General features: G+C 43.8%; 1 protein-coding gene and 1 long non-coding RNA gene across 6 annotated transcripts in view; one reads left to right on the top strand and one right to left on the bottom strand.

Moving 5' to 3' along the window:
* The window catches only part of LOC141419832 (uncharacterized), a 68,174-nt gene extending 58,099 nt beyond the window's left edge, over positions 1–10,075 (bottom strand). The window contains exons 1-2 of one of the 2 annotated variants that reach the window (XR_012444549.1): positions 10,017–10,075; positions 4,595–4,671 (exon numbers count right to left, since the gene is read on the bottom strand). This is a non-coding gene — a long non-coding RNA (uncharacterized lncRNA). The remainder of the gene's footprint in view (positions 1–4,594; positions 4,672–10,016) is intronic. The other variant, XR_012444548.1, reaches the window with a different exon arrangement.
* A 708-nt stretch (positions 10,076–10,783) lies between these two features.
* Rgn (regucalcin) lies at positions 10,784–24,841 on the top strand. Of its 4 annotated transcripts, none has more exons than XM_020162506.2 (7): positions 10,784–10,993; positions 13,002–13,178; positions 14,481–14,663; positions 20,390–20,605; positions 22,412–22,543; positions 22,905–23,059; positions 24,301–24,841. In XM_020162506.2, the coding sequence occupies exons 2-7, from the start codon at positions 13,016–13,018 to the stop codon at positions 24,349–24,351; spliced, it is 900 nt and encodes a 299-aa protein (XP_020018095.2). In that variant the 5' UTR covers positions 10,784–10,993; positions 13,002–13,015; the 3' UTR covers positions 24,352–24,841. The 4 variants fall into 4 exon arrangements, with proteins under 4 accessions (XP_020018095.2, XP_073919696.1, XP_073919695.1 ...); XM_074063595.1 differs by lacking the exon at positions 10,784–10,993 and adding an exon at positions 11,885–11,908; XM_074063594.1 differs by lacking the exon at positions 10,784–10,993 and adding an exon at positions 12,191–12,364.
* The last annotated feature ends 460 nt before the right edge of the window (positions 24,842–25,301 follow it).

The raw sequence follows: 25,301 nt of genomic DNA, 5'->3' as shown, positions 1-25,301 counted from the left end.
CATTCACCACTCCACCCAACAATTTAAGATAAACCACGGCTGGGGGTGGAGCTCAGTGGTAGAATACCTGCCCAGTATGCATGAGGCCCTGGGTTGCATCCCAAGCACCACAGAAAAATTTTCTGATGGCCATTAAACAAGTCTTAATAGTTTTGAAAAACAAACCAAGGCACACCAGCAGTCATCAGAATCTAAAAGACGTAAGAAATTATTCTATTGTCTCCTGGGTCCTCTGGAGTGAGAGTGGCCCTGCTAACATTTTGACATTACCAGCTGAGCACTGGTGACTCACGCCTGTAATCCTAGCTACTCCAGAGGCAGAGATCAGGAGGATCTCGGGTCAAAGCCAGGCCGGAGCAAATACTTGGCAGGACTCTACCTCAAAAAAACCTATCACAAAAAGGATTGGTGGAGTGGCTCAAGTGGTAGAATGCCTGCCTAGTGAGCATGAGGCCCTGAGTTCAAACCGCTGTACCACAAAAAAAAATCACTTTAATATTACTCCAACGTCAGTGACGTTGGTCTTCTTTCATCTAGAACTAAATTTCTGTTGTTTTCATCCAAGACAAATTTAAATCTTTTTTTTTTTTTTTTGGCAGTACTGGTGTTTGAACTCAAAGGCTTCACACTTGCAAGGCAGGCGCTCTACCACTTAAGCCACTCCTCCAGCCCAATCCAAAGCAAATTTAAAAGAATTCAAGTCAAACAAAGTATGTTCTTTGATCACAATGGAATGAAATTAGAAACCAATAACAAACATCTCTAGAAACCCCATTATTGGAACCCACACAACACACTTGTAAATAAGATATGAATCCAAGAAGTACTCAAAAGGAAATAATGGCAGGGCTTGGGGATGGAGCTCAGCTGCAGTGTGGGTTTAGCACGCGCAAGACCCCGGAGTCAATCCCCAGCGCATGCGCGCTTGCACACACACGCGCCCGCGCGCGCACAGACACACTGCTATGATGGAAAGTAAGAAACTGTTCGGAATAGAATGCGGCTGGGAATGCGTCGCGGAGGTGGAACACATTGCCTGGCGTGCAATGCCCGCATTCGAGCCCCAACAACACTACAAAAAACGTGACTGGAATGAAAAAAACCATAGTGAGTGGGCTATTACTAACCAATATCTTGTGGAATTCTAGAGCACGGAATGCTTATATTAGAAAAGAATGGTCTCAAATCAATGCCTCACCGTCTCTTTAGAATGAAAGAAGAGGAAATTCAATTGAATTGAAGTAAGTAGAAGAAAGGAAATGATAAAGGTCAGTGGAATTAATGAAACAGAAAAAGAGAAAATGATTGAAACCAAAAGCTGGTTCTTTCAGAAAATAAAATGAGTAAGTTTCCAATGAGACTTATTAAGAAAAAAAGTGGGGGGAGGTAAATTACCAGTATCAGAAATGAGAGTTCAAATCCCAGCACTGCAAAAAAAAAAAAATAGAAATGAGAGAGGCAACCCTGCTATAGATTTTGCAGATATTAAGAGAATGATAGAACATTGTGAAAAGCCTTGTGCCAATAAATGCAATGACAAAGGCAACTGCCTGCCTTCTAAGACACATGCTACCAAAGCATATTCAAGATGAAGTAGATAACCCGAATAGCTCCTAATTAGTACATAAATTGAATTTGCAATTAAGTTTTTCGTATGAAGAAAACTCCGAGCTGGGCATCTGTGCCTTACACTTGTAATGGAAACCCTATCTCAAAAATACCCAACACAAAAGGGCTGGCGGAGTGGCTCAAGTCGCAGAGCACCTGCCTAGCAACCGCAAAGCTCTAAATTCAATCCCCAGTACACCCCACCCCCCAAAAAAGAAAAAGAAAACTCCAGGCCCTGGTGATTTCACTGGTAAATTCTAACAAACTTTTAATGGACAAATAATACTAATTCTACACAAACTTCCCAACAAATAAACAGGAGAAAATAGTTCTCAGTCAATTCTATGACGCCACCCCTGCTCTGGTAGCAAAACCAGACAAACGTAAGAAAAGTGTAGAACAATATCCCTCATAAAAATATATGGGATGTTCTTAACAAAAGTTTAGCAAATTGAATTCACAGTATATCAAAGGGATAATGTATCATGAATTCTGGGATTTGTCCCAGAAATGCAAGGTTGATTTAATATTTAAAAATCAATCAATGTAACATAGGAGAGTGCCACGCCTTTTTCCATATTTCAAGGATTAATGAGTTGTAGCTTTAAAATTCATGCGGGGTGCCAGTGACTGACGCCTGTAATCCTGGCTACTCAGGAGGCAGAGATCAGGAGGATCGCGGTTCAAAGCCAACCTGGGCAAATAGTTCTTCAGACCGTATCTCGGGAAAAAAAAAATCACAAAACAGGCTGGTGGAGTAGCTCAAAATGTAAGCCCTGAGTTCAAACCCCAGTACTAAAAAAAAAAAAAAAAAAAAAAAAAAACCTACACTTAGATTTCATCTCACTTAGAATGAGATTTTTAAGGACAAAAACAACAAATGCTGGCGAGGATGGGGCAAAACAAGAACCCTTATACAGTGTTGATGGGAATGCAAATTAGTACAACTATTATGGAAAGCAGTATGGAGGGCCCTCAAAAAGCTAAAGATAGAACTGCCATATGATCCAGTGATATCGCTCCTGGGCATCTACCCAAAAGAATGTAAGACAGGATACAGTAGAGACACCTGTGCACCAATGTTCATCACAGCACTGTTCACAATAGCCAAGCTCTGGAAACAACCCAGGTGCCCTACAACTGATGAACAGATCAAGAAATTGTGATTTTATATATATATAAAATGTGTGTATGTATATGTATATACATACACACACAATGGAGTTTTATTCAGCCATAAGGAATAATGACATGTGGTTGGAAGGTAAATGGATGCAACTGGAGGACATCATGTTAAGTGAAATAAGTCAGGCTTAGAAACACAAAGGCCTGCTGGGCGCCAGTGGCTCACACCTGTAATCCTAGCTACTCAGGAGACAGAGATCAGAAAGATCACAGCTTGAAGCCAGCCCGGGCAAATAGATCATGAGACCCTATCTCAAAAAAAACCATCACAGGGGTTGGTGTGGTGGCTCAAGTGGTAAAGCACCTGCCTAGCAAGCATGAAACTCTGAGTTCAAACCCCAGTACCACACACAAAAAAAAAATCACAAAAAAGGGCTGGTGGAGTGGCTCAAAGTGCAGGCCTTGACTTCAAACCCCAGTACTGAAAAAAAAAAAAAAAAGACAAAGGCCACATGTTTTCTCTCATATGTGGAGGATAGAGCCAAAGATAAACATATACACAAACACAAGCATGTTCTACAAACTCAGTTATAGAACATGTTTGTAACAGTGGAACTACTCTATGGAACTCAGGGAAGGAGGGAAAGGAAAAGAGAACGATAGAATGTCAAAATTGAAATACATAACATCTGTGCAGGCATAGGATATAATGATATGTATTGAAAGCTGTTGAAAAACGGGGGTGGAAGGGAAAGGGGAAGGGAGAGTAATGGAAGGGGTTGAACAGACCAAAGTAAAGCACACCCACAGTGGAGATACATTGAGAAACCCTTTCAACATTCACTTAAATATTAAAAATGAAAGACACGACTGTAAAATAGGTACAGTGTGTGCGGGGGCACTAGTAGGAGAGAGGAGGGTGAATGAAGGAGATGAAGATGAGGGTATATGGTTGATGGACTTCATATACTTATACAAGAAAGAACAAACAAACCTCTTGCAGTTGCCTTCAGTGGGACAGGGAGCGGGTTGCGGGGGAGAGACGGTGGGGGCGATCTAACCGATATACAATATAAGTCTATTTGGAATTACCACAATGAATCCCCTCTGTACAATGAATATATCTTAATAAAAAATTAATGAAAAAAAACCAGAATAATGGTCTTGCCGGGCACCAGTGGCTCACACCTGTAAATCCTAGCTACTCAAGAAGCAGAGATCAGAAGTTTGGAAGTTCGAAGCCCCCGGTTCAAAACCAGCCTGGGCAAATAGTTCATGAGACCATCACAAAAAAAGGGCTGGTGGAGTGGCTCAAGTGAGGGAGTGCCTGCCTAGCAGGCATGAGGCCCTGAGCTCAAACCCCAGTGCCACCAAAAAAAGAATGGCCTTATATACAAATAAAACTGTTTAATTAAAAAAAAAGAAGAAGAAAAGAAAAAAAGAAGAATGGCCAGGATATTCCAGGGGTTTCTGCAGGCTCTGATCGTTAGACTCTGGAAATTTCAGTTTTCACTAGCACATTAAATCCTTAGGATTTGTAGCAATTTAAGAATTTCATAAAATTGCAGGGCACCTGTGGCTCATGCCTTTAATCCTAGCTGCTTGGGAGGCTGAGATTGGGAGGATCACGGTTCAAGACCAGCCCTGGCAAATAGTTCTTGACATCCCATCTCCAAAATAACCAGAGCAAAATGTGCTGAAGGTGGCCACATTCTTTGGGAGTGTGAAGCCCTGAGTTCAAACCCCAGTCCCATGAAAAAAAAAAGAATGTCATAAAATTAAACCCTTTGAAAGGACATCTGTTATCACTGCATTTAGTTGTTCTCATATGTATGAAATTATGGAAACAATGTTAACTCACCTCCAGCCAGCGTAGGGAGCTGGGGATGTACTTCAGTGGTAGAGCACTTGCCTACATGAGTCCCCAGGGTTCAATCTCTAGCACCAAAAAGGAAATCAAACCAAAAAATAAGCCAAAAATCAGTGTAGGAGTTAGAAAGTTTAAATCATTCAATTCTGATTTTGTACAAACCAAAATATTGTGCCGACATTATTTGATTTTATTAACTTTATTTGTTCATTCATTCATTTTTCAGTATTAGAAACTGAATCCAGGGCCTTGTGCTTGCTAGGTAAGCACTCTACCATTGAGTTACATCCCTAGCCCTCGGTGTTATTTTCAAATGGTAAACTCATTTTAAAAGTCTCTCCGTTGTACCAAAAGCTCTTCCTTATCTTGGAATTAAATTCTTTTTTTCTTTCTCATAACTATAATAAGAAAGGCTATTGTATAAAGGCGTTTTTCAAAAAGAAACACAATTTAATAACTTTTCTTTCCTGTTTTTAGACACTTTTAGGAGTTTATCTGGACAGGATATTCCTAGAGTGTGAATGGCTTGTGTGTGTGTGTGTGTGTGTGTGTGTGTGTGTGGTACCGGGGTTTGAACTCAGGGCCTGGCACGTGTGGCTCAGTAGCTGAGTACTTGTCTAGCCTGCTTCAATCCCTGGTTTCAATCCCCAGTACTTCAAAGAGAAAAAATAAAACCCTCTAAAGCCAGGCACCAGTGCCTCACATCTGTAATCCTAGCTACTCAGGAGGCAGAGATCAGGATTGCAGTTACAAGCCAGCCTGGGCAAATAGTTCTAGAGACCCTGTCTCTAAATAACTCATCACAAAGAAGGGCTAGTGGGGTGACTCAAGCAATAGAACACCTGTCTGGCAAGCATGAGGCCCCAGGTTCAAACTCCAGTGCTGCCAAAAAAAAAACAAACCCTGAAGGAGACCTTCTCGAGTACTGTTAAATACTGATGCAGTGGAAAACCCTAGAGCATTGGTGCTTCTTGTTTCCCAACTTAAAGATAAACATCACTTTCCTCTGACTAAGGGACACTCATCCCACTGGGACACTTTAAGCAGAGTACTCAGGCCAGGGGTGGAGCTCAGTGGTAAAGTACTTGCCAGGCACGTGCAATCAGTGTTTAAATCCCAGTTCTGGGGAAGAAAAAAACCCTGAGTACTCTTAGGAACCCTCCAAAAACGGGTGATTGAGAATACAGCATCAGCCCAAAGTTAAGTTACTGGATCTTCAGCAGCCTTTTTCTTTCCCCTTACGTTTTACCGCGTCTTTTGTACTTCGTGTTCTTCAGTAACCAACTAAAAGGCTTCTCCCTTATCTTCATTCTGTGACTTTTGACCCCTGATGGTCCTGTCACACTTCAGAAAAAATAAATAAGCAAATAAACATTTTGATGGTTTTCTCCTCAGATCTTGCTACTGCTCTGAACTGAACTGTCACAGACAAAAAAAATCTCATCACTTCTTCCTTAAACATTTCTTTTTGGAGGCCCTTTCTGGTTGTTAAGTTCCTTGCTTCATTAATCCCAAATTTGGTCTCATTAAAATGATTCTAGGGCTAGGGGTGTAGCTCAGTGGTAGAGCACTCACCTACCATGTGCACGGCCCTGGCTTCCATCCCCAGCACCACACATAAAAAGCAGGCCCTGACATCCAGGAGCTGTCTTGGTGCTCCTAAGAAGGACTTGGTGTTCCCTGTTGAACACGAATAGGTTCAGAGATCACTAACATCAGACACAGCCGCTCTGTAAACCTGATGGATCGATACAAAACCAAGACTAATAATAGACATTGTCCAAATCACAGACGTGAGCAAACATCACCCTGTCCTGGCTCATATGAGTGAGTGTTGCATGTTTATCACTCCATTCTCACCATCTAGATAAGAATTAAAGCCAGGCACGGTGTCTTAAACCTGTAATCCCAGCACTCAGGAGGCTGAGGCAGGAGGATTACAAATTCAAGGCCAGCCCAAACCATACAGCAAGTTCCAAACCAGCCTGACCTACAAGTGAGACCCTGACTCAAAAACAAACAAACAAGGGCTGGAAGAGTGGCTCAAGTGGTAGCACACCTGCCTAGCAAGCTCAAGGCCACGAGTTCAAATGCCACCAAGAAAGGAATGAAAATACCCAGTCATAGAATTACCCCTACTTCCTGACAGCATCCAGTCCTTGGACTTTTCCCTCAGATTACCCAATGCAAGGCCAAATCCTATAGCCAGCCCATTCTAAAACCCTGTCATTGCCACGTCACTTGGTTCCCCATGATTCATGTTCTCCTACCTCATTTCGAGGAGTCATTGAACCCAGATTGGAGGTGATCCTTGAGTGAAGGGTTCATATCATAATAAAATATCCAGGACTTGCCCTCAGAGAGCTTGTGACATAGCGGGAGTGGCAAACAGTTCTCAGTAAGTGTGGTGAGCTGTGTAATAGACTGTACACAGGATCTTGTAAGAGCCATTGGTGGGAGAGCCAGGTGGGTCACTGAAGACTTCCTGGTGGAAGGGACACATGGCTGAGCCTTGGGGAGTGGTTAGCCCAGGTATTAGTTAGGTTAGGGGTTGGAGGAAAGGCAGAGGGAATAGCAAGTTCAAAGGCAAGAAGCAAATATGTAGTTAGGACATGACAGAGGTCAAAAAGGTCGGCCAGGAACTCTGAAGGGCCTTGGATTCTCTTAGGTGGATGAGACAGCAGAATGACTAGATCGTGCACTAGGAAGGTTCAAGCAGGAACCGACGCCAGTGGCTCACACCTGTAATCCCAGCTACTCAGGAGGCACTGATCAGGAGGATCATGGTTCAAAACCAGCCAGGCAGAAAGTTCATAAGTCCCTATCTTGAAAACACCCTTCATCAAAAAAGGGGCTTGGCTGGTGGAGTGGCTCAAAGTGTGGGCCCTGAGTTCAAGCCCCAGCACCACCAAAAAAAAAAAAAAAGAAAAAGAAAGATTCAATAGCCACATTCTGTGACAGAAGTGAACAAAGCAACCAAGTTTGCCTCCAGATGCATCCCTTCTGTAGGGCTGCCAAAAAAGACATAACCTGAATTAACCATGAGGGGAAAAAAATCAAGAAATCTCAAATTAAGTAAGAGACAGTCTGCCTTTTGAACTCCAAAAATGTCAATGTCGTGAAACAAAGAAAGGCTGAGGAACTGTTTCAGATTAAAGGATTTTAGACGCTGCTCAATGCAACACTTTGTCCTGGACTGGGTTCTGGGATGAAATGCTGTCTTCCCTTTCATTACGAAGGACAGTAGGGGCAACTGGCGAAATTCCATGAGCTAATACTCTAGCAATTTCACTGCCTAATTTGGGTTATGTAACATCCTTGTTTTCAGCAAATGTACACTGAAGTATTTACAGGTAAAGGAGCATCATATCGGAAACCTACTCTCTCTCAAACTGTTCCGAAAAATAAATAGACATGTAAGTGAAAGAGTGAAGGCTAAGGGCAGTAGGCGTGGCTCAAGTGGTACAGGGCCTGCCTGCCAAGGGTGAGCCCTGGGTTCAAACCCCAGTAATGCCAAAAAAGAAAAGAATGTTTAAAAAAAAAAAGTGAAGGCTAGCCAGGCGCTATGGCACACATGTATAGTCTAGCATTTGAGAGACTGAGGTGGGAGGATCACTTGAGCCCCAGGATGGAGGAGGGAGGGAGGGACAGAGAGAGAAAGACACAGAAACAGAGAGAGACAGAGAGAGAGAGAGAATAGAGCAAATGTGGGAAACTGTTAGCATTTGAGGAATTCAGGTGATCCAGGTAAAGGGTGATCATAGATTCTTTGTATTATTTTTACAACTTTTCTGTAAAACCAAAGCTTTTTCTAAATACAGTTGTTGCTCCCTGAGGGTGGGGAAACAGATACGTACATACCACCTGTACACGTCAGCCCTGTGGTGGGACTTCCAAAGCTGAAGGTGAGCAAGACACCCCCTGTGCCCTGCAGGACTCCCAGTCTAGAGGGTCATTTTTGGCAGCAGATCCAAAAGGGTGACATAGGGCCTCCAGAGAGAGAAATGGGGAGGGAGAGCATGTCAACAGTGTCAGAGGACATGAAAGGGACACTTCTGTAATTTGGTGACTTCTATATTCTGGTGAACTTGAGTTCATTTAGGGGACAAGAAAAGTGAGATGAGCTGTTCTGACTTCTTGGATAGTTCGTTGGTGGCACCATGGCCGAATTCACCAAAATAAAGCAGGAAGTGTGTAGAGGACAGATGATCGATTTGGGACAGCTCATTGGGGCCGCTGACAGAGGTTGACCAATGGTCTCCTAGCTTTGGGAGAGATCTGAGCTAAAATACAGGACAGGGAAGGAGTCATCAGCATTGAGGAGGCAATACTACTTTTTTGGTGGCACTGGAATTTGAACTTGGGGCCTCACACTTGCTAGGAAGGTGCTCTTACCACTTGAGGACGACATGGAACAGGAAGAGACAGATTTCTTAGAAAGCCTAGCAGAAGTCTAGAGATCCCCAATATGTGGGGATCGCAATCCCACTCCGGCTTCACCCAAGCGGGGTTCTTCCAGTTCTTTTTTTTGGCAGTACTGGGGTTTGAACTCAGATAGGCCTGTGCTCTACCACTTGAGCCACACCCATGTCCTTCAAGTTCTTTTGTTTCCATGGGTGGTTTGGGATATTTGCTAGATTTTGCTCCAGCTGGTGTGGCTCTGAAAGTCTCTTCAACTTGGTGGACTTGTGTTTTCCCATCTGTGAATGGAGAGTAAGTGCCTCAAGTACCTCCCAGGGGAAGGGAAATACTGGAGGCTGTTAGTGCTGGTGTTTCTAAGTCACTGTCCTTGAACTGTGAGCTGAGGGCTGGGGGGTGTGGCTCAATGCTAGAGCAATTGCCTAGCATGCTGGAGGCCTTGGGTTCTACCCTGGCACCACCAGAAAAAAAAAAAAAAACCTTTGAGCTGAATTTGCTCTGCCCCCAGGTATTTTCCTTCCTGCCCCCAGATATTTTGTGCTTTTGATGTTGGTTTCTAGCCCTTCCTCCTTAGTGAATTAAAAGATTAGCATGCCAGATTAATGGCATTTTGAGTTTACTAAGGGATTTTGGGGTAGTCCAGATGGCAAGGAATTGGGTCCTAGATTGAGAGGGACAAATAATGAGGCAATGAAGACCTTGGATTCAATGTGTACAATAAAATGTACAAATCTCAAGTGTACCACTGGATTTTTTTCTATCCTGAATCTTGCCTCAGCCTTCTGAGTAGCTGGGATTACAGGCATATACCATCACATTCAGTTCACTGGATAATTTCTGACAGTATATACACCAGTGCAACTCAGGCCTGTAACTGCATCTTGAATATTCTTAGTGATTCACCCCAGAAGGTCCCCTTACTTCCTTGGGCAGTTAATCCCTGCCTGCATCCCCTAGGGCAGAGATCATTCTGTTTACCTCTGTTTACTCTTACCTTTCTTCTCCTCCCTCTGCCCCTTCCCCGGCCAGCATGCACAAGGCCCTGGGTTCAATCTGTAGCACAGCAAGAAAAAAAAATTAAGTTAAATAGTCTCTTAAATTTACAGGTCATTTCCAAAAATAATGGCTGGTCAGGAGGCCACACCAGGAATCCATTTAGGCTCTCAATGGGAATTTAAGAAACCGGGTGCTGCTTTAGGATCAATAATTCCACGTGATTTTAAAAACAGATCAGATAAAAGCCGTTTCTCTTCCCCTCCAAAAACGTTTTGTAAGAATTGGCCTGCAGCCAGCAGGGTCTTCCCAACCAGAGAGAGGGAGGATTTGTTTAACCGCTTTGTTCTTTCCGCTTTAACCTGTTTGTATTTAACCAGAGCCCAGTCCCAATCTGTTAGGCATTTTAAGAACTTTTTTTGTTTATTTAAGTAAGAGATAAACTTTAGATATCCGTCCAAACTCCAAAGCTTAGGTTCACTCTGCCCCAAGCCTCCCCCACTTCCCCCCGCCGCCCCGTCTGGAGAGGCTTTCCGAGGTGATCCCCGCTGCGGGGGACCAGGGGTAGGCAGCAAGCTGGGTGGCCGGCCGGTCCCCGCCGGTTCCCACGCCTGCGGCCATCCGCCTGACTAGCCGCTGGATTGCAGGCGGAGTTTCCCCTCCCCGTCCCCTGCCTGAACTTCGAGCCGCCTGAGAAGTCACCCGCCTGGCGAGTGCCCAGGCCGGCCTCCCCGCCCCCTCTGCGGAGAAGAAAGGCCCAGGCGACAGTGGAGCGACACGCGCTCGGCCCAGTCTCTCAACCAGGGGCGGCCGGAAGGAAACAGACTGCCCACCCAGGCGCCCGCAGCCCAAGCCCGCACCAGGGACAAGGCGGGCTCAGCCTTCAGCTTCCCAGTGGCTCGCCATCGCCATCGTTGTCTCTGTACCCCGGTCCACAGCGGAGCTACCAGACTGTGCGAAGATCCCTCTCTGCCACAGGTACCCCAAGTGCAGCGGGGGCGGGGGCCTCACATTGGTCCCTGCCCCCACCTCCACTCCCAGCCAAGAGCCAAGAGCCCGGGCGCAATAGGACATTTGGCAGCCCAGGGCTTGCACGACAGAGACAGAGTATGGGGTTAAAAGCCACTATTGCAAAAGCCATGTGTCTGATCTTGGGTCTTATCTAAGATTGATAGCATAAAGGCCTTTGGAGTCTGAGCCAATTTTTAACAACCAATGAACATTCCAGATGCTGGAATGCTGGCAGGTCAGTATTTGAAACAGGTTTGAGGCCTGTGTATCCAAAAACGAAAAAATGTTTGCTGGGGGCGTGACTCAATGGTGGAGCGCATGCCCAGCAAGCACAAGGCTCTGAGTTCAAACCCCCTCCCCAGTATTACAAACAAGCAAAAAACATTCCAAAAAAGAAAGGTAGTTTATTGAAGGCAAGATTAAATCGAAGCTCATTTTCCTTCCCACCCCTCCCTTCTATTCATATATCCACCCATGTGTGAGACCAGTTAGTTCAAAGCGGAGAGACGCTGGAAGGTGCAGAAAATTCCTACCAACACTGCAAACCCACATACAAGGGCAGAGTTGGGGACAAAGGGAAGCTCTTGAAAGTTGCCCAAAATTCTTATCTGATCATTTTTTTTCTTTTCTAATAATTTGTCCTTTTCTTCTCCAAGTTCACTGGTCACAATCTCCGGCCTAAAGTCCCAGCATAGAATGTTCCTTCCTTGAGAATTCAAGACTCCTTGCCAAACTTGGCACCGTGCCTCGGTAGGAAGCAAGCCATAGCTGAGGGGCTGCTGGTGCTCCACCGGTGAGGTGGAGTGTAGCTGGGTAGCAGGGCGCTCTCAAGTTCCTGGGCCAAAGAAAAAAAAGTCCCAGCACCAAAGAAAAAGAGAACAGGTAAAATGTCCTTTTTCTCTACCCGTTCCACTGTCTGCATTTGAAAGTGGATGTTAATTGACTTGGGGGACAGTGCTGGGGATGGAACCCAGGGCCTAGGCAAGAATTCTGCCACCAAGACACACCCCCAGCCACTGGAAGTTAGTTTTAATTCATTGTATTATCTCTGGTCAACATAGTTGTAAACATGAAGATCAGGAAGACCTTGGCCTCCAAGGCGATCGATATCAACAGATGACAAGGGAGGACAGCAGTAGACAGTGACCTGCAGACACACCAGAGGGGCCACTAATAAGGGAGCTGCCCGCCCCCTGACCCCCCTTGGGGCCAGGGTGCTGGCTTTAAAGAGAGGCCTTGCACTGTCTGAACAACCGGCTGTCTGAGTGTCACTAGAGCCAGTGGATGTCAGAGCGTCACTTTCTTCTTTTTTAAAGATAGCTTGAAAAAACCTCACTGGTAAGTTGACTGATGCTAGCTCGGGTTATCTCCTACCAGCCTTCCTCCTTCTAAATGTCTTCTCCTGTCACATTTGGCCCTTGCTCTGACTTTGAGAGAGTATAAGCAGGCTTTCCAGTTCTGGACAAACAGGCTCACCTCAAGGAGATTACAGGTTCAGTTCCAGACCACCGTGGTAAAAGCAAATTTCGAAATAAGGCCAGGCATATAGGTTTTTTTTTTTCTCTCTAGTGCATATAGAAGTTAATTTGCATTATGCAGTAATCTATTAAGCATTTAGTCATATTATACACCTAACACAATATACATACCTTAAATTTAAAACACTCTTTTTTTAGTAGTAGTGGGATTTGAACTCAGGTCCTCATGCCTGCTAGGCAGGCACTCTACCACTTCAGCCACTCCACCAGCTTAAAACACTCTTGCTTAAAAAATGACAAAGATTGCCTGAACTGTTGGAAAAATGGTTCAGATAGATTTGCTTGACCCAGGGTTGGCATAAACCTTCAATTTGTCAAAACTGCAAAATCTGCGCAGTGCCATAAAATTGGGAATTTTAGCAGGGTTTTACAGCAGGTGTTGGGCTGAATTTGCTGCGTGCAATTGCGTTTCAGTTGATTTCTGTTGTCCTCAGTAGGTCTCCCAGTGACAATGTCTTCCATTAAGATTGAGTGTGTTTTGCCCGAGAAGTGTCGCTGTGGAGAGTCTCCAGTGTGGGAGGAAGCATCCAACTCTCTAGTCTTCGTAGACATTCCCGCCAAGAAGGTTTGCCGGTGGGACTCGCTCAGTAAGGCAGTGCAGCGAGTGATCTTGGGTAAGGACGAAGTGTTGTTGTTTTGCAGTGCTGGGGTGGAACCCAGGGCCCCCTGCATGCTAGACAAGCGCTCTACCACTGAGCGGTGTCCCCAGTGCCCCATTTCTCTTTTGCTATCTAGATGCTACAGTGTCTAGCTTTCCTGAACACCCGTCAGGAAAAGTTTCACCATTGAAACTTGAAGGCCTGGTTAGTGGCTCAGCAAAGGCCTTCCACTTTGGATCAGGCCAAGAGCTTAATTTTCAAAAAAAAAAAACATGCAAACTAGGTGCACCCCTTCTTTGAATGTGATGAGAAGAGCTTTAGACTTCAAAGGCATCTCCCAGGGCTGTCTTTGCTGACTGTAGGGTTCCTGATGGAATTTCATGTACATTTCCATGTGATTCCCCTCAGGGTTCTGTGCTTTCCAGAGAAGGAGTTTATCACCTTCTATGGCCCAAAGGCGACAGGCTAATGTGATTATCAGTAGACAAGCAAGTTCTTGTTTTCACTGTGTTCCTCAGAAGAAATTCCAGGGATTCCTGGTATTTCATCCCATGAATTCAATTAGAAACATCAAAACTTTTTTTGGTGCTTGGGATTGAACCCAGGGCCTTGCATATGTCACTAAGCTACATCCCCAGCCTGAGAACAGGTTTTTTTTGAAGTGGGAGTAGAGTTTGAACCCAGGGCTCCACACTTGGGAACAGCTTTTTAATTCGTGTAGAATTATGACTGCCGCTAGAAGCAAAGTGACTGTGACCTCTATGGGCATGCCAGAGGCCGTTAGTTGCTGGGTTCCATCCCCAGCATCACAAAAATGTATATATTGTATTGGAAGAAGAGAGAGATGTGACAAAAATCACAGTTTGAGTGAATGTCCTAGAGGTGAGACAAACTGAGCATCACTTGCTCTGTCCTGACTGTCCTGGTGGCCCTGAATTAGAAACCCATCCCCTGAACAGTGTGCGGTGCCTGCCCCTGTGTATTGTGGCTGCTGCGAGGTGTTTGGGGCTTGGGTTAGGGTTTTGCGGTGCTGGGGGTGGAACCCAGAGCCTTGCACATGCTAGGTAGGCGCTGCATCACCCCAGCCCCAGCTGCTGTAGTCAGCTTCTCTCACGAGCCTGAGAGGAGTGGGGTCATACTTGTCTTTGTAACTTCGCTGCCCAGAGCAGCACAGAGAGTTCACGCTCGCAAACACGGTCCACTATGCACGCACCCTTCTGAGCTCAGGCCTTGCACTTGGTAGATGGGCGCCCTCGCACTTGAGCCACACCAGCAGCCCAGCTTGCTGCCTTCTAACTGTTCCTTTTGCCTCTCCAGATGCCCCAGTCAGCTCTGTGGCCCTTCGCAAGTCAGGAGGCTATGTCGCCACCATTGGAACAAAGTTCTGTGCTTTGAACTGGGAAGATCAATCAGTAGTTGTCCTGGCCACTGTGGATAAAGACAAGAAAAACAACCGATTCAATGACGGGAAGGTGGACCCCGCTGGCAGATACTTCGCTGGTATGATCTCTCTTTAGCCCCTTTGCTGACTTTTGGAGGTACAGTATGACCTGGAAAGTTCTCACAGCTGTAGTGGTCAAAGTGTCATTCAAAAGGGGGTCTTGGGTTCTTTGTGTGCGTGCGTGGGTGCGTGGGGTGGGAGGGTGGTGTGGTGTTGGGGATGGAACCCAGGGCCTTACTCGTGCTAGACAAGTGCTGTACCACTGAGCCACACTCCCAGCCCTCTTATTGCCTGAGTAACTTGGATCACTAAAAAGAAAATCCTGTGAATACTCCTTTCAGTTTCTGCCTCTTGCAGAGACTGAAATCTGTATAGTGTTTTTGTGGTTTAAATGAGTCTTAAATACAAAGGATTTGTTGTTTCTTTTTTGTGGTGCTGGGGGTTGAACCCAGGGCCTCATGCATGCTAAGCAAGCTCTCTACCATAAACTGGAAATAATTTCAAATTTACAGAAAGGAAAGTAAGACTAACACAACCAACTTCTCCATACCCCTTACCTAGAGTCACCTGTTGGCAACATTTTACTCCCCTTGTGGTAATATTTTATATATATATATATATATATATATATATATATAAATTGTGTCCCCAGAATCATTGGGGATACATACATATAATGTGGCTTTACCCCCAAAGTACTTCAGTGTGAGTGTCCCAAGGAAAATGATGCTTCTTACATGTCCCAGTTATGTCAGTTGACCAAAGTCATGTTCTTTATAGAATTTTCCCCTCCCATAAAGGATCCGGTCTAGGATCACGTGTTGCATTTACTTGCCTTGTTTTTAAATCATCTTAATCTGGAACATTTCCGTAGCCTTTCTTTGTTTTTTATGACATTGCCATTTATTAAAGGACACATTCTCTCCCAACCCCCCTCCTTTATAATAGAACATTCTTCATTTTGTAATTGTCTGATGCTTCCTTGTGATTAGCTTGGAGTTATACACTCTTGGCTGAAATACTGTGTAGGTGATGTTCTGTCCTTCCCGGAGTAGCCTATCTGGAGGTACACGATGTCCACTTGCCCTTCATAGCTGATGTTAATTACAGCCACCCGGTTAAGTTCCTGTCAGATTTATCTACTGCACAGTGACTGTATTTTTGAGGAGAGGGTTGTTTTGCTTTGTTTTGTTTTGTTTGAGATAGGGTTTTGCTACGTAGCCCAGACTGGCCTTGAACTCACAATCCCCCTACCTCTGCCTGTTGAGTGCTTGGATTACAGATGTGAGCTAGCAAGCCTGGCTGTGTACAGCTTTAAAAGAATTTGAACTAAGGCTGGGATATAGCTCAGTGTTAGAGCACTTGTCTAGCATATGTGAGGCCCTGGGTTTGATCCCCAGCACCAAAAATGCAAAAAGAATTTGAACGATAATTACCATTAGGTAATGCGTTTCACACGAATTTCTCACCTCCCTCCCATCATAACAACCCTGTAAGTTAGCCAAAGTTAATTCTCCATCCCTGTTATTTCTTCCTCCCCAAACTGACCCCTCACGTTGTTGGCCATGCCTTTCTGGCTCCATTCACTGTCACCAGGTGAAATCTGAGCAGCTGGCTGTAGATTGTTTCCCATCTTCCTGGACTTTACTACACAACCGCAGATAACATCCGGGACAGTGGATAAGAATCCACTGGAGGGCTGGCGAATTGGCTGAAATGGTAGAGCACCTGCCTAGCAATCCTGAGGCCTTGAGTTCAAATCCCAGTGCCACCAAAAGGGGTAGGGAAGGAGAAAGGACTTGGAAGTCCTTCTGCCAGTAATTTCTTCAAGATAAAGAGTTATGAACATTGGTGCTGCATGTCTCTAATCCCAGCACTGGGGAGGCTGAAGCAGGAGGATAGTGAGTTCAAGGTCAGCTTGGGGTTTCAGACCAGCATGAGCTATACAACAAAACTCTATCTTTAAAAAACAGAATCATGGGCTGGTGAAATGGCTCAAGCAGTAAGAGTGTCTGCCTGCAAGTGTGAGGCCCTGAGTTCAAACCCCAGTGCCACCAAAAAAATTAATAAATAAATAAAAAGAATTATGATTGGATAGTTTACCTCCTGATGAAATTGATTTTTCTCTCTCCCTTATGGCTAGAAGTTTACAGTTCTGTGGCACTTTGTGAAACAAAAATAAACATTTCTTCTGAGGCTTTAGTTTTTAACTAGAGTGTCAGGACCATTAGTAGGCTCCTTAAAATTACAGATGTCAGGGCTGGCGGAGTGGCTCAAGCAGTAGAGCACCTGCCTAGCAAGCACAGAGCACTGAGTTCAAACCCCAGTACCACCAAAAAAAATTGTAGGCGTTATCATGGGTGGACCTTTTAGTAGTATAGATCTACTAGAAGTCCCTGAGAACCCTTTTCTAGAGAGATCATAGCTCTCAGCAGGTGCTCAGAGATGTCCACAGCCCAGAAAAGGGAGGAGCCATCTGCTGGTATAAAGGAGTTTCTGGGTGGTTGTAGCCTCGAGGTAGCCCTGCACGCATCCTTCCGAGCTGTCTGAGCTCACTAGTACTTAGTGAGGCACAGCCCAGGACTCTGGCTAATTCTCTCTCAACAGAGAGGAACCCTTTCACGTGTTCTCCCATCTCCTTCTGTGAGGCAGCTAATGGGAAGAATATTCATGAAACATCTGTCCTGTAGCAGGAAACTACCAAGTGATGGAGTGATCGTCCTTCTCCCCTGCGAGGGAGGCTCTACCCTGTCTCACTCTCTGGGCTTTCCGTTTGTAGTCCATCTTCCTCCTCTAACTTGCTCTTCTTTTGCATGGAGTGACATGTAGATGAACTTTCCACGTTAGTCAGAATACAGACACAACCAGCTCTGTGCCCTGAGATCGCACTCAAGGCCATCTAAGTGAATGACTTCAGTGACCGAATTATATTCCATATGCACTTGAGAAGAATGTGTATTTTCTTGCTGGATGGAATGTTCTATAAAAATCCATTAGACTCAATTGTTGAGTGTTCAGTTCTGTATCTATGCCGATTTTCCGTCTACTTGTATCCATGATGGAGAGAAAGATGTCGACAGTCTCCAACTAAAATTCTGAATTTTTCTATTTCTTCTTTCCGTTTCAACAGCTGTTGCCTCATGTATTTTGTTCACATTTAAGATTGCTATGCATGCTTAGTGAATCGCCTGTTTTCTTTTTTTTTTTAACACCAAGGAAATTTTTATTAAAGTATAGATTATCAGTTATTTAAAAAGTACTTGGGAAAAGCATCATACGACTGACTTTCTAAACTCAATACTTTTTATTTTTTATTATCATATTATCGTTGTGCTGGGGGTACATTGTGACATTTACAAAAGTTCTTACAATGTATCACAGTTGAATTCACCCACCCCCCATCATTCTCCTTTATCTGCCCCTCCCCCATTCCTGGAACAGTTTCAACAGGTCTCATTTTTCCATTTTGATACATGACTACATAGCATTTCTACCATATTCACCTTCCTACACCCTTTCCTTATATCCCCCCTCCCACTTGTACCAACCCCCAGACAGGACCTGTTTTATCTTCCTGTTCTCTGTTTTTGAAAAAAAAGACATTTTTGTTTGTTTAAGATCAAATATTTTTGAAATACAAAACAATGATCACTATCCCCACAAGTCAGCTTATTGACACAAATTATTTTTTCAGTTGGTCTACAGCTTTTTTTCTCTCAATTTTATCTTACTGAATTTTTCAATTTTATTCTATATCAGAACTTTTTTGTGATGTGTTTACTTCTTAAGGTAGTATATAATTCTTTCTTGGAATTAATGTTAGCAATTATAGAATCCTTCTCTAAGTCACAAGAATTCAAGATAGTTGCTGCTGTGGAAATACATACCATTTGAGGTTATCTACACTAAGACCCACCCACATGGTTAAAAGACAGCAAACTGCCAGGCGCTGGTGGCTCAGACCTATAAATCCTAGCTACTCAGGAGGCAGAGATCAGAAGGATTGCAGTGAAAGCCAGCCCAAGGAAATAGTAATTAATTAATTATTTATTTTACTTGTTTTTCCTTTTTGGCAGTACTGGGGTTTGAACTCAGGGCTTAATACTTGCTAGGCAGACACTCTGCTGCTTGAGCCACACCTCCAGCTAATTAATTATTTTAAAAGGCAACAAACTAATGACAAACTATGGGGTTGGCAAGCAGGAAGATTAAAAAAAGACAGTGTTACCTTTTTTAAAAATTTTTTTTGGCAGTACTGGGATTTGACCTCAGGGCCTTGTGCTTGCTAGGCAAGCGCTCTACCACTTGAGCCACTACACCAGCCAATGTTATTTTTTATGTCAGACCTGCTAAATAAAGACTCCCTTGTTTACTTTAGTACTCCTGGTGGAAAAGCAGTTTCTGCCACACCACAGGTGGCTGTATAGTTGTCCGTTTTATATTTTCCTTTCCTAAAGAATGACAAACTTTACCAATTACTTGCTCAACCAAATAAATAGATAACTTTAAACTACCACATATTTGAACTGTTTGAAATAAATTATTCTCTTAATTGGTGCAGTCCTGTGTCTGGAATGCTGACTGCCTGTAAGGCACCTGGCTGTCTTCTATCCCCAGTCAGCTATGAAGGTGGACCTTCACGAACTCTGTACCAAATGAACTTTGTCCCTGAATGTCCCCCACATGTAATGTACGAGGTTTCTTTCAAGCATTTTGATTTGACTTTCATTTTCAGCGATTTGATTACAGTGTGTCTGCACATGGGTTTCTCCTGCTTTGGAGTCAATCAGCTTCTCGAATCTGCTGAAAAGTTTTATGCTTTTCACCAAGCTTGGAGAATTTTGAGCCATGTAATCGTCAAAATTTTTGGTCCCTGCACTCTTTCGTCCCCTTTAGGAATCCAAGGATGCATTCCCCTTTTGTGGTTGTCCCCTGGATCCCTGAGGCTCTGAGCCTTTGCCTTCTGATCTTTTTTCTCTCTGCTGTTCCTTGATTGCATAATTTCAATTAATTGAACATCCGGTACACTGACTCTTTTGTCCGTTGATATCTGCTATCGAGTTGATCCAGTGAGTTCTAAATTTTTTATTCGGTTAATCTTTTACTTCTTTACTGCTATTTTCTCTTTTGAGTTTTGTTTCAAGACTGTTTATAATTATTTGAGGGCTTTGAAAAGTAAGTATGAGCAGGCAGCTCAGAACAGAACAGCAGAACTGGAAGTGCCACCAAAATAGTAGTGGCTTCTCTGTGTTCTTCTCCAATAGCTCTGAGCCTGAACTCAATACAGCTTGAAGTCTGGAAGTGGCCATTGTGATGTAGAGAGATCCAAGATTTGGCCCAAGAACAGAAAAGTCCTAAAGCTCAGAGAGCATGAGCTGCTCTCACACACAGGTCCCCAGGCACCTCCGCGCAGGGGTAGCAAGAGCAGAGAGAGGAGACAGCAACAGGGCCTCTAGGAACCGAAACTGAGAGAAAGAGACAACCCTCCCCATTCTGTGAGCCTTCAAATAGCTGTACATGCATTTCGTTCAGGCTTTAGAGCTGTGCTCAGTAGGAGAAAGTTAGGTTGGTACATTTTACCCGCCTCTTGCTGGGAGCCAGAACCTCACAGTGTAGGTGTAATTTGCATTTTAAAGAAGGAAGTTATCTTTTTTAGAAGAGAAGGCTCAGGGTGAGAGTGCATAATAGTTTCCTTGAACCCTGCAAAGGATTCCTAGTGAGAAAGGGTGGGGGTGTGTGGGGCCGGATGCCATGGGGCTGAGCTGGTGCTCTTTGGGTGTTGTAGGCACCATGGCAGAGGAAACAGCACCAGCAGTTCTTGAGCGACGCCAAGGCTCCCTGTACTCCCTCTTTCCTGACCACCGTGTAAAGAAGTACTTTGACCAGGTGGATATCTCCAATGGCTTGGATTGGTCCCTAGACCACAAAATCTTCTATTACATTGACAGCCTGTCTTACTCCGTGGATGCCTTTGACTACAACCTGCAGACGGGACAGATCTGTATGTACCTTTTCTTTATTTTTCTCAGTCCTGCTGATATGGTTTTCATATATTTGTGACTAGTGAGGTACCTCAACCCATGTAAAGAGGCCCTTATTTGTCAGAGAGAGCTTTCCGATACTGCTATTCCAGTATAATGATGATTACACAGACGACCAAGGTGTCAGCAAGACCATGACCCTCAACACAATTAAAATATGGTCATTAGGGCTGGAGGTGTGGCTCGGTCATATAGTGCTTGCCCAGCATGTGTGAGGCCCTGGGTTCCACCCACAGCACCCCCTGCCCAAATGTATAAATGGCTATACTGGCCTAATATGGGGAAACCCTTAATCCTCTTTCCTGCCACCATCACCAGAAAAAAGCCTCATTGGAAAAGGGGTCCTATTCCACAGGAAGATGCTAAAGGCAAATAATATACAACCAAATGTGACAAAGGAATTAGTAGAGTTTTGGCTTCTGTTTCTTATTTATATTTTATTAACCAGAGGCAAGTACTCAGAGGCAAATGAACAACCTCTGAAAATGCAAAAGTAGAAAGAGTACTTACAGGCTGGCTCAGTTCCATCGATGTGCTGTAAATGAGCCGAAGTTGGAAACTGGGAGGGAAGGAATTATTTAAAAGAATTTAGAAGGGAGTCCTGGAAATAGTTTGACGAAGGGTACCAGACCAAGAGAGCAAAACCAATCATAAAATGACTTGGAAAAAAATCACAAGACTCTCCATGTAGATTTAATCAGAGGTAAAATATTCTGGTACAGATGTTTTGCTTTGAAATATGTACTGCTCTTTTTATATGGTTCTTCTTACCCATTTTCCTTGCACGTGGTTTTAACATTTTTTTCATTGTACCTCAATCTGATTACTGTAGTGACCTGAATTTTGTTCCTCTGATTGTTTTTTTGCAACCCAGGACCTCACACATGCTAAGCATGCCCTCTACCACTGAGTTACAACCTCAGCCCTCCTTCAACTTTTGAAGTTTTCTGTTTACTGTGATCCCCATTAACCTCCCCATGAGTTTTAGAATGCCCCTTCTTGCAGAAGCAAGCTCTTCCACTATTTGGTCTTGACTTTGCAGCATTTAGTCAAGCAGAAAGAAAACCCATATGTCTTCCCAGGTTTTGTGCATACACTGTTCACATGGTGTCACTAAGTTGCCTGTAGATACCAAGTGCCAGTAGCTCCTTGGGAGGCTGCAATCAGGATTGTGGTTCCAGGACAGCCCAGGCAAATAGTTCACAAGATCCCATCTCCAAAAAAATTAACCAGCGCAAAATGGACTGGAGGTGTGGCTCAAGTGACAGAGCACATGCTTTGCAAGTGCGAAGCCCTGAGTTCAGCCCCCAATCCCACCAAAAAAAAAAGCTGCCAGTAGATCTTGGGCTTGGGCTTAATCAAAGTAGGTATTTTTGTACTGAAGAGTGGCTGAGAGGGGCCTGCAGAGCCTCAGTTCAGGTCAGCCTCAAAGAGCTCCCTAGTGGCACTTTATTAACAACTCTGTTTTGTGGGGCTCAGGGGCAGAGCACTTGCCTCACAGGCATAAGGTGCTAGGTTCCCTCTGCAGTACCACACAAAAAGAGCTTTTTCTCCTCCTCTGAAAGCTGAGACCCGTATGTCTGTACCAAAACAAAAGGGGAGTCCATCTCAAATCATGCGGCAAAAGTGCTTTGTTCAAATGCCAGACGCTGGGCGGGCAGAAGTGATCAGTATTTATAATTGGCTTGCGAGCTTTCTGTCTGAGTGTCAGTATTATTGAGTGGCGTGCTGTCTCGTTGTGTTTTGGGTTTTGTTTTTAACCACAGCCAACCGCAGAAGTGTTTACAAGCTGGAGAAGGATGAACAAATCCCAGACGGAATGTGTATTGATGCTGAGGGAAAGCTTTGGGTGGCCTGTTACAATGGAGGAAGAGTGATTCGGTTAGACCCTGAGACAGGTAGGCCCACAGCAAAGTGAAAACCCCTGCCAAGCCTAGAAAACCCATGCCATAGGCTACACACCGAGGACACTCATTGCTAAGAAAGTCAGCGAGGCGTTCAGTGGTCTCAATTGGAAATAAAGGCCAAAGATACAGCCCAGAATTTCTAATCAGAGCTTTTCCTGTGGCGGGAAATCTGTTCTCAAAACTGTCAGGGAAGAAAAAACTGGCAGGGAAGAGAAGTTGAACATGTGGAGAATTCTGACCTCCATCCATCGTCTCCTTGCAACCTCTCGATTAAGCCAGAGTCTAGAAACATTGCACAGGTTGAAAATTGTCAGAACTGAACTTCGAGTAACTTCAGTATTGGGTGATTCAGGAAAACGGCTCCAAACCGTGAAGTTACCTGTGGATAAAACAACTTCATGCTGCTTCGGAGGGAAGGACTACTCTGAAATGTATGTGACCTGTGCCCGGGACGGGTTGGATGCCGAGGCTCTTCTGAGGCAACCGGAAGCTGGTGGAATTTTCAAGGTGAGGTGGGGTGGAGGACCTTCTGCTGAGTGATTAGTGCGTTTTCATGCTTCTAAAATCTAATTCTATTCAGCATGTGAAGTTTATGATGCTATGAAGATTTTCTAGACTAGAGGTTTTGTGAAGTCCACGGTGTGTCTAATGTACTTTGTACAGTATTTTTTAATAGCTTTGTGCTTTAGTAATATTTGTTGAAATTCTTCACATTAGTATAATGAGCTTGGAAAATCAGTGTTTGGCTGGGAATATAGCTCGGGTAGAATGCTTGCCTAGCATGCCCAAAGCTCTGGGTTCAATCCCCCACACTGCAAAAAAAAAAAAAAAAAAGAAAAGAAAAAAGAGAGAAAGAAAATGAAAATCAGTGTTTGAAGTATTTTTATAAGCTCACCTGATTGCTTGGATATCATAGAAAATGTTTTCAGATTTCGAACAACTTTTTGCAACAGAACAAACACTGATAAAAATCATAAACCTTTTGAGCCAAAAAGAAATGTAGAAATACCAGGTGTGGTGGTACGTGCCTGTAATCTCAGCAGTCGGGAGGCTGAGGCAGAAGGATCACAAGTTTAAAGCCAGCCTAGGTCTTGAAAAGAGAAGAAAAGAGAAAATAGAAAAGAACTATAGAACCATAGAAACCTTTTCCTTTGCAAATGGGAAGATGATAGAAATAAATTTAGTTTTAAAGTCACATTACTTGTAAGTAGTTGCTAGTTGGACTATACTTACACTCTATGTGAGTATATGTGAGTATATGCCTAATCAAGTAATTGATTTTTTGGCACTGCTGGGGTTTGAACTTAGGCTTCTGCACTTGTTGGCATGGGCTCTACCGCTTGAGCCACGCCTCCAGTCCTCAGGGAATTTTTTTTTTTGGAGTCACTGGGGTTTGAACCCAGGGCCTCACGCTTGCTAGGCAGGTGCTCTACAACTTGAGCCATCAGCCAGCCCAGGAATTCATTCTTATGATAGGAGATAAAACAGGAGTTGGAGATGACTAAATACATTATTACAAATCCTAACAATGCTTTTTAGTTGCATTTCTTAATTTTTTCACATTTTATTAGCGTACATTAATTGTACAGTGTGGGGGATTTCATTAAGATATTTCCATATTAAACTTTGAACATATTCACCCCCTCTACTACACTTTCTTATCCCCCTTCCCCACCCCTTACGGCAATACTTTTGAATACTTACATATTTCCTTTTGTCAGAGTTTCTCCCTTCTCTTTTTTCAACAGATAACTGGCCTGGGGGTCAAGGGACTTGCACCCCACCCCTATGCAGGGTGAGCAACAGGTCTTCCTTCCAGCCAAAGAAAACTTTGAAGACAACTAGAGAATTCTGGAACTGAATTCAATGAAATTTCAATGTAGTTTTTAAAATGAAGCAATTCCATTAGTAACAGAGCTAATTTTTAATTTATAATTTTTGGGGGTTAGTGAGGATTGAACCTAGGGCCTCGTGTGTGCTAAGCACATGTTCTCCCCTGAGTGACATCTCCAGCCATTCATCCACAATTTTTAAAAGGTAGAGCATTTAGGCAGGGGATGACAGGCGGCTTTAATAACACACGCACTATAAGGCCTGGTGTAAAAGGCCCTGGAGAAATGCAGTTATTCAGGTGGCAGTCAGCCTGCTGTTTCTTTGCACATTTCAGGGTGTCAGAATAGGACCATGCCTGTTCGTTTTCAAACGCTAATGAGTAGAAACTTGGTAATGACTTATAATTATGTTCCTTCTTGTTCTCATTATAATCCTATAAAATCTACCATGATGCTAGCCTGCCTTGTTATTACTCTTTTTTTGTTGTTGCTTCTTATTGTTCTTCCTTACGTTATGTTATTTTACAAACTAAAGTACTGCAAGGGTAAGACTCAAACACTGGCAAAATCCATAGTTCCAACTGCCACCTACTGGACATAAAAGTAAATGTCACTTTGGAAAGGTTTTTTTTTTTAAGTAGTTTTATTGAGTTGTACTTAGCCTGATTTAAAGAGCACAACTTGACAAATTTTATATATATATATATATATATATACATATATATAAATTCATGATACCAATATCACAAACAAAATAATGAATCTGTCTGCTGCCCCCAAACTTACTTTGTGTCCCATTGTAACCCTTTCCTTTGGCCCCTCAGCATGCCTGTCCCATCCCCAGGAAACCACTGATCAGCGGCTTTCTGTCACTATAACTGAGCCTTAAAATGGGATACTGTGCTGGGTGCCAGTGG

Source organism: Castor canadensis, chromosome X, assembly GCF_047511655.1.
Source record: "Castor canadensis chromosome X, mCasCan1.hap1v2, whole genome shotgun sequence".
Taxonomy (NCBI): Eukaryota; Metazoa; Chordata; class Mammalia; order Rodentia; family Castoridae; genus Castor; species Castor canadensis.
This window is presented reverse-complemented; position numbering and strand designations above follow the sequence as displayed.

Coding starts and splice junctions, on each gene's coding strand:
- Rgn (XM_020162506.2), top strand. CDS start 13,016: ATGTCTTCCATTAAGATTGAGTGTGTTTTGCCCGAGAAGTGTCGCTGT. Junction 14,664..20,389: donor CGCTGGCAGATACTTCGCTG/GTATGATCTCTC, acceptor TGGGTGTTGTAG/GCACCATGGCAGAGGAAACA. Junction 23,060..24,300: donor AAGCTGGTGGAATTTTCAAG/GTGAGGTGGGGT, acceptor TTTTTTCAACAG/ATAACTGGCCTGGGGGTCAA.